This window comes from Tachysurus fulvidraco, chromosome 2, assembly GCF_022655615.1.
Source record: "Tachysurus fulvidraco isolate hzauxx_2018 chromosome 2, HZAU_PFXX_2.0, whole genome shotgun sequence".
Classification (NCBI taxonomy): Eukaryota; Metazoa; Chordata; class Actinopteri; order Siluriformes; family Bagridae; genus Tachysurus; species Tachysurus fulvidraco.
In genome coordinates this window covers 23,729,408-23,740,641 of record NC_062519.1, presented here as the reverse complement: position 1 = coordinate 23,740,641, position 11,234 = coordinate 23,729,408, and the positions used below count along the sequence as shown (strand labels likewise).

General features: G+C 38.0%; 1 protein-coding gene across 1 annotated transcript; it reads right to left on the bottom strand.

The window, feature by feature from the left end:
- Positions 1-366: 366 nt before the first annotated feature.
- Positions 367-10,983, bottom strand: rab3ab (RAB3A, member RAS oncogene family, b). The gene is made up of 5 exons (XM_027175461.2): positions 10,876-10,983; positions 7,260-7,487; positions 4,400-4,518; positions 4,022-4,146; positions 367-2,760 (listed from the first exon to the last, which is right to left on the bottom strand). Exons 2-5 carry the CDS (start codon positions 7,485-7,487, stop codon positions 2,570-2,572), a joined length of 663 nt encoding a protein of 220 aa, XP_027031262.1. The 5' UTR covers positions 10,876-10,983; the 3' UTR covers positions 367-2,569.
- Between the last annotated feature and the right edge of the window lie 251 nt (positions 10,984-11,234).

The window sequence follows — 11,234 nt, the reverse complement described above, 5'->3', positions numbered from 1 at the left end:
AGTCCATGGCAGCACACCATTATCCTCTGATGCCCTCTAGTGAGATTTCATCAAAAGATTTGTTGACATGAAGCCACTTTAAGATAAGAAGCAGAGGATTTTAACTACATAAAGTTTTAAAAACACCATATAGTCGTTCGATGCATTTACAGGAGTATACTATAGACAAGAGGGGGGAAAAAAAAACAAAATAATGATTTTCTGCATCATCATCATCATCATCATCATCACATCTCCCTTTTATACTGTTATCTTACATTGCCACAGCACTTACTTTCAGCTGATGTATAACAGCCCCATATCACAGAATCTTTATTTCTAAGTATAGTAAAACACAAACAAATAAAAACAGCACCGCGACTCGACGGCCATGAGATCTTTTTACAGCACGAACCTTTATTATTTACTATTTTTTCATTTTAGTAATTTCCACAACATAGACAGTAGGTTTGGTAAACTTCACCACTGAACATTTGACACCATGCCCCTTATTGTATTTGGAGTTAATTTACTACTGCATAATAGTTGATATTTTTTAAAACTTGTACACAGAATTCCCATTTTAGAAAAAAAAAAGATAAAATAAATAAATAAATAAAAGTTAAAAAAAAAGACAAGAATCCTCAAAATCAAATGTTGCAGAACTGAAAAACAAACCAACCCTGAAAACAGAATATAAAAGCAGGTCTTTTTTTTTTTTGCTCTACATCTTTATTATAACAGTTTAATAAGATATCTTGGTATAAATTAGGACAAGGACACAAAGCATCTGCTTGGAAATCCTGGCCACAGTTTGGTCTCTGAAGATTAGTGTGCATTTGATATTTTGATTTCGATTCTCCTTCTTTGAGTGAATTTGAAGTTCCAAGGTAAGCACATTCCCTGTCCGTCTGTGTGACGTTACAGGATTTGCTCAGCTCTAAGCTCTAGGGATCTTTTTTTTCCCCCGAACCCTTTCGTTCCTTTCTAGAAGGGCGTAATGAAACAATAAATACTTTGAAACACATATTTTTCCATATTGCTTCGTAATAAACACTCGTTCACAAGCAAGCATACACAGAGCGGATAAAGCACGTACTTTAAATAATTTTCCATATCTCTTCTTCTTCTTTTTTCCCCTGTTTGTTTGTTTTGAGCCCAGAGTCACGACACAATTCACACATAAAACTAAAGACTCAAATATATTTACAGTCATTTTTCAGGAAGACAGCATAGCAAAGGAAAGAAAACTGGGAATATATAGATATACATTTTTTTTATTTTTTATTTATTTATTTTTTTTTAGAAAGGTCAGGAACCGATTTAAATCACAAAGATGTCATAAGGGCGTCTGTTTTTTTTCCCTCAAACTCATTGTCTCATTAATGCCAATACAAAGTCTATAATAAGTAACAGTCCTGACTATCAGTCATGTGAAATGACAACGACGTATTTACGACATGAGATTTTTTTTATTTTCTTCCCTTTCTTCAATTTTCTCTTCAGTTACTGTAACACAGGTAAGGATGGATTTCTGCACCGGGTTCAAGCGGGTTCAAACGTTTAGAGAAAAAAAATGCAGAAATGCGATTTCCATCTCTGAAACTTGCATTGAGTTTAGAAACAAGTACGGTTTCGCAACCACGGCCCGAATTATGCTGCGTTATGATCCGTTTGAATTCATCACGATGGCAGAAGCAGAAGTTCTGTCACTACAACAATGTGCATAAAAACCCAAGTGATTTCTAAATGATCTTTCTTTCATTTAGATTTACTTCAAGATTTGTTTTGGATCTACGACGGAACGGACAGCGCGGAATCTTATAACTATTTGCCTTAGATGGCTTAATTTCCTTCCATGCATTTTCCACTGAGGAATGTCTATGTATATCTGACGTTCAGCAGTTTAGTGACTAAAGGTACCATGATTAAGTAGGTATGTCTACAAATTATGCAAGAGAGGTTTGTGACAAGCGATGCAAAGGATTTTCATGAAAAACATTACATGAATATCCTTTTATTATCTTCATAGTTCTCTGATTTGTCATTTTCAAAATGATTTATTATTATTTTTCTTTTTCTTAAATATGTTACTATACCTGTATTAAATACTGCACATCGTCTATATACATGTTCGGAATAAATATACAGAAGGTTCTCCTCTAGTATTTGTTCGTATTTCACTTAACAAAAGTTGAGTATGAAGGAAAGAAAAATAAAGCACAGGGAGGTCAAAGATGGCACATGAAGGCCAGATAAAATTCACACACACACCGAAGAGAAGCTAACACACAATGATTGATGCTTCGCCAAACTCAGTTCTTAATAGTAATATAGTAAAGAATGGCTTTCCCTCTCCAAGTCAAATCAACGGTGCACCAAAATCAAAGATTGGGACGTATGTTATTAGCTGAAAAAGAATTACACTCACACACTGAATCAGTAGCAGGGTAGATAACAGAAGACACAATGATTCTACGAGGAGCAAGGATTGAATTTTTCTTTTCCTTTAACCCTTATTGTTTTAACTTCATCCTGTGTATGGTAGTGCAGGGCAGTGTAGTTGGAGAGGCTGGGTGTGGGTTTTTTTTTAGCAAGCGCAGTCCTGGTGTGGAGCAGCAGGCTGCTCGGTGAGCTGAGGGCCCTGTTTGGCTCCGGTGACGGCCGGGTCTCCGGCATCGAGGCTCTCTGACATCTTCTCGCAGATGATGTCCACCAGGCGCTCAAAGGTCTGCTTTACATTGATGTTGTCTTTGGCACTGGCCTCAAAAAACTCAAACCCTGGAGCAAGCACAGGTAAATGAACACATTTCCATCCATTTTCTGTACAGATTATCCTACACAAGTCACAGGGACCCTGGATGAGTTTAAAAGTGCTAATCACTACACCACGATCCCTATTAACCCCCATTTATTCACTGCTTTTAGACTGAATTTGCAGCACAGAAAGATAACGTTGAATCAGTGCTGGTGATTATGGACAATGACTCTCACCCCTCTGGAAAACACACGACAAGCTTAAGAGCAACTTTAAAAATACAGACTCTTTCAACCCTGCTGCTCGACGGAATGACATGCTATCAGACTTTACACCTCATCTGCCCAGGTCAGATCTGTGCTTACTAAACTGGACTGGAAACCCCTAAGAACCTTCTTGTCCTTCAGTAGTTAGATTTATTATCTCAGTTTTATCTCCAGGGCTCTCAAGTTTTGAAGACAGGCAAGAGTGACATCTGAACAATTCCTGGATTTGCTTTTTTTCATTGGTTGTTGCGTTAAATCTTACCCATATACAATAGTGCTATTTCCTGATTGGCTGTTGTGTAGCCTCTTTTTTTGATTGGCTGATAAGTGTCAGGCTCGACTAAGAACTCCAGGGGAGACGTGCTTGATTCCTGCTCGGTTCCATAGAGACACCGACGCGGACTGATACATTTTGGGTGCTGCGGCTTATTAAATATATGATAAATAGTCAAAAAGTTTTTCTGCGTGAGAAATATGATGTGTGGCGGGAGAGCGTGACAAAAGACCCAAATGCGTGACTGTCACTCTCAATGCGTGACACTTGATAGCCCTGTATCTCAGTCTTGCACATCTGTCTTTTCTTGAACATATGTCCATATTTCTGTGATCTGCATCGCCTCTGCACTCTTGTTTATTATTCTGTGCCCAATTTATTTATTTATTTATTTATTTATTTATTTATTTTTAATGTTCCAAACTGCTATGACAAATTATTTTCCCTCTGGGAATTAATAAGGTTATTTTATTCGATTCTACTCTCTTCTGTCTTGACTGTTTATTAAAACAGTGTGGTCAATGTTATAGAATTAAGAAAGTAATTCTTAACTGATTATAACCAATACTGCTATATAATAATTCAAAATTTGAGATGTGACATTGCCTCACAGTGACACAGTGTTTGTCTCAGTACAGATTCCATGTTTGACTGTAAGCTGTGATGTACTGGTAGGAAAGAAATACGTCCTCAAGTTACTACCTCACCTCGAATGTAGCTGTAAATACCGCAAGATAAACTCACCGAGATGTTCAGAAAGTTGCCGTCCCCTCTCAGAAGCCACTACCCTTTCATCATCCATGTCACACTTGTTGCCCACCAAAAGCACCTGGGCATTATCCCATGAGTAGGTTTTTATCTGTGTAGACCTGTTATATGAAAACAGTGAACGTTTAAGCTATTTAACATAAAGCATTTCAGACTACTAAAGCTAGACAGTGTCTTTGATAAATAACTCACGGTTCATATGATTAAAAAAAATCGATTAGACAAAGAGGAATTAAAAAGGTTAAGAGTCTTGCTGAATTGCACAGACACCACTCTGACAGTTTGTGCACTGAACAACCTTAAGCACTAAACAGCCACTGTGCTTAGAATAGCTTAGTTTAGGAAATGACTCACCAGTCCTGTACAGCAGCGAACGATTCTTCGTTAGTGATATCGTACATGAGGATAAAGCCCATGGCTCCCCTGTAGTAGGCGGTAGTGATAGTCCTGTAGCGCTCCTGCCCTGCTGTGTCCTATCCGGGTAAAACATGTTTCAAGTAAGTTATTGGGGTAAAATAATTAAGGGAACAAAGTGATCTCTTGACATGACTGAACCTTTTCTTTATTATGAGCTTCGATTTTCACCTATATGCACCAAATCTGGAAATGCGGCATTTTTAATTTTGTGTTTTTTAAAAGTACAGTAGTCCCTCGCCACTTCGAGGTTCAAGTTTCGCAGTTCAAGTTTCGTGGCCTCGGTGCACCCTTTGCTGATTTTTCAAAAATATTCATTGAAAAATCAAAATAAAAACGGTTTCCCAGGATGTCAGACAAAGAGAGAAACTCTCAGAGGCTCTGTACATACCCACGGGCACTCAGACAAGGCACATGATTGGTTCCCGGCACGAGATCTGAGTTGATTGGCTGCGCATCATCGCATCCTCTCCCAGCTCCTTCCCTTGTTGTATCTTGCCACTCTCGTTCACGCTCTCAACTGTTTCTCGCGTATTGTGTTTGAAATTACCTTTTCGTTAAGCCCTTACAATGCCTCCTAAGCGCCGTGCCCCTGTAGGGCCAACCCTACAGTACTTCGCGGATTTTCACCTATAGCGAGGGGTTCCGGTCCCCGTTAACCGCGATAAACGAGGGATCACTGTACCACACTTATCCATTAGATTTAAACCAAATTTGGTCAGCAAGATGCCAAAATGTGGAGGAGCTTTCAATATCTTTAATGGTGTTTCCATCACAAGGTGATCAATTAGCATGTTAAACTGTTCTAGCTGGAAGTGTGGCATGATACCGCTGTACATTGTGCAGTGAGACCCAGTGATTATGACGTGTTTATAATATGTTCAGTGTGTATGTTTGCTGATGCTGCATAATAACATACACAAGCCAGTACTATATTGTTGTATCACTTGGTGCTTGGACCCACCAATCGCTGCTTGCATTAAATTAGATTTAAAGAACCCTTCAGCTGAACTGCATTTAAGTGGCAAATCAGATAGATAACATTAAAGATCAAGCTCTGTGAAAGGTTGTATGTGATCCTGTATTCAGCTAAAATTTACACTCTGACTGTAATAATCAGTAAGGAAAGTCTTTTGCAAGGAGGTGGTTCTTCCTTCCTATTAATTATTTTGCATGTACATGAACTGACTATAAAAGGTTAAGCTATAAATTAGCCTAGGATTACAGTGGAATTATTAACATGGAAAAAAAGGACAGAGAAAAGTTAAAGTTCAACCAAGTGTTTGGCTTCCCTGTAGAAAATAGCAAAAGAGTGAAATGGGGAAAAAACAAGGAGAAAGATATGGGACAGTTTCAGCTATAGAGATAATGTAAAAGCTTGATTTGCTTCAGCTTGACAGTCTATCCCCCCCCCTCAAAATCTATATTCTTCCACATGCATGTTAGCTACCTAATCTTAGTTAAGGATATTGGTTGAGCTATAACCATCAAATGGTATCAGACTCTAACCATCAAATGTGCAGTGAGACCTAGATCTAACCATCAAACGGTTAGAGTCCACGCAAGCCATTGAGCACGGTTAAGGAGAACAGGGACATCCGGGAAGAGACCACTCCCAGCAGAACAGAAATATTTCATCATGAGGATAGGTCAGGTTGCAGTCAAACTGGATCCTATCCTGTGAACACTGGTGAAATTGGAACACATCCTGTATGGGATTTCATAGCACCATGCATGCTTTTGGGATAGTGTGAGGAAAGCAAAGATTTAATAGTAACGTTTTTAAGCCTTGCTACTTGTCATGTTATACAAACACAGCAAAATGCAAATCATCTCTCCTGAAGATGTTCCTGCTTTTTTTTTTCTTCAATAGTAGTTATAGCATTAATCCAGGTTACACTTAATAAAAAAAAATAACGTTTCTGAAATGATATGATCATCAGGATTAAAGTAATCTATGTGTTGACTATCTCCAGAGCATCACAGTTGCTGCTATACTGGGTTGCAATTCCCACACAGATAGAGAGACCTATTAGGTTACCGCAAGATCTACAATGAACAGAAGCAGGACTGGTTCTTGTCTCCATGACACTCTGTGCACCATACTGCAGCTCAGTGCCTCATAAACAAGCGCCGTGGTAACGGAAAACACTTCCCATCTGTCTCATACATATACTTCGGCTTTTGTCAATGAGCACCGTATTTGCATATCATGTGCAAATGCAGATATATTGGTTTAAAAAAAAAAATCATAATAACAACAAGCTTTTTAGATTTGAATGCATACAGTACATGTATTGTGTAAGGCTTGCTTAGAGCCTTTTTTCGCTGGCCCTTGCTGGGTTTATCCTGTAATACACTGGGGGAGGGGGTGTTGAAAAAAAACAGGGCGATACAATGGGAAACTTGAAGCACAGAGGGGGTGGGACAGTAGCGGTGTGGGCATTTCTGATTGGTTGTGAGCTCAATGCTTCACCGTCCAATCCAATCCTGTGCCCTTCTCCTGGTTGTGCTGCCAGGCTACAGGCCATCACACATCACACAACACATTGCCTATTAAGTGTTCATCTGATGCTAATGAAACACTCTCTATGCTGCTTTCTTCTACTGCACACAGTTTAGTAGATTTTTTTAAAAGGGAAATATACATGTACACCAAATATATATATGCATAAAAAAATCTAATTAGGCTCTATTTTTGAATACCAGATCAATTGAGCACGGCATTGTTACGTCTTACTGAATATCATATTGCATCAACAATGGCATTCTAATGTCTGAAAAGGACACCCGATCTCACCCAAATCTGCAGCTTGATCCTCTTGTCATTTCTGTAGATAGTCTTCACCTTAAAGTCAATGCCCACTGTGCTGACGAAAGCCGGAGTGAAAGAATCGTCGGCATAGCGAAACAGAAAGCTGGTCTTTCCTACACTGCTGTTGCCGATGATCAGGATCTTGAACATGTAGTCGAAGTTCTGGTCAGAGGACTCCTTTTGTCCATAACGGTTATCTGTAGCAGAGGCCATCTGAAAGGGAGGGGAAAAAAAGGAAACATTTACGTTCTCGGATTCTATCTCTAAACGCTTGTCATGATTTCTTTATCAATAAACTCTTTTCTTATATGTGAACCTCTTTGACGTGTTGTTCATCGCGTAAAGCCTTTCCTGTAGTAAACAGACTTTTATAAGTTGTCTAAATGCAACCATAATGAGGAGAGCAGAACATTGTGTTTGAATTAGTTCTTTCTTCAATCAAATTAACGATGAAATCTAACAGAAAACCCTCTGATAATTAATTCTTAAGCCTTATTGTAGCATTTTAATAATGTACCATTTTAATAACACCGCACAGCACAGCATGAGCGATGTCACCAAGTCGGCCAATATCATATTTAACACAATATTCGTGAATGTCATGCTATTGATCAGCAGGGAAACCTCCATCATCTACTTCAGCCTTTATAACTAGTTAAAAAGACATGACGACTTGTCACTAAGTCATTCAGCATCAACGATCAGTCAATCACATGATGAAACATTACTCTTTGAGACTTGACTTAAAGAGATGCCAGTGCTTGGCATCCATCAGATTTCATCCTGCCATGTCCATGTTGAATCAATATTTGATACAGTGCCATTGGCAAACATCGGCTCCATCTGTCTGCCCAGTACAAGTCTAAAAACAGAACCTGCAATAGCTTTACATTGACCTCTATTTGATTGAGCCAAAAACTACACTTTACTGTCCACAGTCTGTGAACTGTCCTTAACTGGCTTGGTTACAGATTCTCCTTAGTTATGTCTACATAACATGATCACAAAGGGAATATCCATCATGGGATATAGTTCTATGGGTTCTGACTCATGACTGGGTTGGGAAAAAAAATTAAAGAATGCTTTAATAAAATAACCTGAAAATGTATTTCTGGATGCAGTGTACCTATGGATAAGGGTTCTTTACTTAGATAAGGAACTTTAGTGTAGGGTTGTTTAAGGGTCACTCTGATTGGCCTTTTTTGTTTTCTAAGACTGTAAAATCAGACAGCAAAACTGACGAAACTTGATTAGAGCTACAGAAATATCTTATTACACTACAGACAAATAATATCGTAAATTTGTCATATGCTTTAATCTGATAAATATGTGTTCGTTAAAATCTTGCATAATACGTGCAACCACAGTGTGTTTTTTAATCAGGAGGATTCAGGTTGCGGTAAAGCTTCCTGCCCTAGAAGAAATTTGATGCAAGCTCTGACTCAGCCTTATCTTTCAAATGTTTGATGAGATCTTGATAGAATAGCAGCAAACTGGAGGGAGAACATGAAACATCTAAAGAATTTAAACAGAAATTCGGTTTTGTTAAAAGCGGTAGGATTTTCCTTTAATTATTTTCTCTTAATAATGTATTTTTTTGTACAAACCTTCTAAAACTTCACATAATTATGTAAGCATTCTGTGCTGGACGTTGGGGCTTTGTGGAAAAAACAAACCAAAGCACCAAAAAAAACCCCACCAACCCTAAACTCTGTTATTTCCTTGAAACCTGATCACAGAGAGCATGTTGGAGCACGATGGTGTGCTCGTTCTGAACATCTACGTGACGCCTACGTTAAATATGACAAAGCAAAATCTCTGTTATTCAACAAAAAGGTCTATTGTTCGAACCATATTCATGATTTAGGCTGCATCGGTAGTGTACATTTAGACGTCTGCTGTGAATTAAATAAGTACCTTTAATTAATCCTGTGATTGATTACTACCGCAAAACATAAAACGGAGTACACATTCATTTATAAACTCCTTTATTTATGAATCCCATATGACTCAGAAATCCTTCACCATATGAAACATAAGTAATTTAGAGAGCTCTGCATAATACCAGAGCATCCCTGAGTGCATTCAGCGTTTCTGCAGATAACAGCCAGCCCAAGAGCCCTAAAAATAGATTGTTACTCTTAGAAGCACATGATTTGGAGCCTGATACTTTATCAGCATCACAAAACTGCTGTGGACAAACATCCCCATTCAGGATTGAAGACGTTTAACGTCATAATGGAGCTCACGAAAGCGCTACCTCAGCGTGAGTCGTTTTACAAAACTGTAGTTCATTTCCTCAAGCCTCAGATAAGGTATTTAGACAAAACAGTGAGTTTAAGGTCAGCTTTAGGTAATGTCATGATGTGCTCCAATCAGACCAGTAGTGCACTGGCTGGAAGGCCATTAAGCCTAAGCCTAACCCTAGGTACCTTAATCCACATAGATAAAATTGCAGTGTTCTATAGCAACGGTAATACTATAGCAAGAGAAAAATGGTAGAATGGTAAAATAAATAAACAAACAAACAAATAAATAAACAAATAAATAAGTAAGTAAGTAAATGAATAAATAAATCAAAAGGAATTAATGAAGGTAAGGAATTGTCATAGGAATACTAATTTCAGAAAGATTATTATTATTATTATTATTATTATTATTATTATTATTATTATTATTATTATTATTATTATTATTATCATTGCTACATGCTGCTCCATCTACATGACACTGCACACATCTAAAATCTTGACCCAGCCATTTAACAATCCGACATTCGTGTGCAGTAGGAATAGCTGACGCCTATATTACACCTTTTAGGTTTTTTTTTTTTATGATCCTCAACGAGTCCTTTTTGTTCTCAATAAGCATGCGGCTTCTTGTGGAAGCTGAAGGCGTAAAAATGGAGCAATCTGTGCGGACGGTGACGGTGCGGCTCCGTGCGCGTCATCTTCACAAGCAACCACCATCATCATCATCTTCATCATCATCCTCATTCTGCTCATCGTCAACACGGTCTTATATTATTTATACTATTGTACACAACCCCATAACCCTCATCCTTTCATTCGTTATAAATGAGCAGCATTGCTGATGTGTGATCTGCAGATCTTATGTAACTGAACATTTAGACTAAACGCACACTGACTGTAAAGGTAAAACAGGCCATTTATTATTATTATTATTATTATTATTATTATTATTATTATTATTATTATTATTATTTCTTTATTATTATTATTTTCCTTATTATTTATTCTTATAAGGAGGTTATTCGGGCGAATGCAAATAATAATAATAATAATAATAATAATAATAATAATAATAATAATAATAATAATTTCTAATGATAAATAAAGGCGCATCACCATGTAATATGTGATGGAATAAATTCTAACATCCAGATGTGATATAAATAGAGCAAATAGGATGCTTCTGCCTGAGGTCCATGTCAAATGAAGGTTATTCTTTCTTTCTTTCTGTCTTTATTTTTCCCCTTCTCTCAGCCGCTTAGAAAAGGCAATACTCGGAGAAACGCGGATGTTTTCCGTCGCAGGCTACAAAACAACACAAACATGTAAATATCATACGGTTGTCTTACCGCGAGAGATGCTTTACACGCCACTTACGCCAATGCTGCACTTCTCTGAGCACCTGCAGGAACTCTGACGTCACTTGACGGGCGTGTGACGCACACGGTAGGCGGGTGTTAAAGAGCCTGAGCGGACAGAGTGACGGCTCAGGGAACCAATGGCGACAGCGCGCACCGTTACTGCTCAGTAAAATATTCATAAAGCCCTGGTCCATGCATTATGTAGCACTTTGGCTCGAGCCCATCCATAATTCATCAATCAAAACAGTTCTAGAAAATCCTTCATTGACTTGATTTGTTTATTTTTTCTGGAACATTTCCCAACACCTTTGATTGAACTTCAGCGAGACGGTGTATTTTAATTAGAG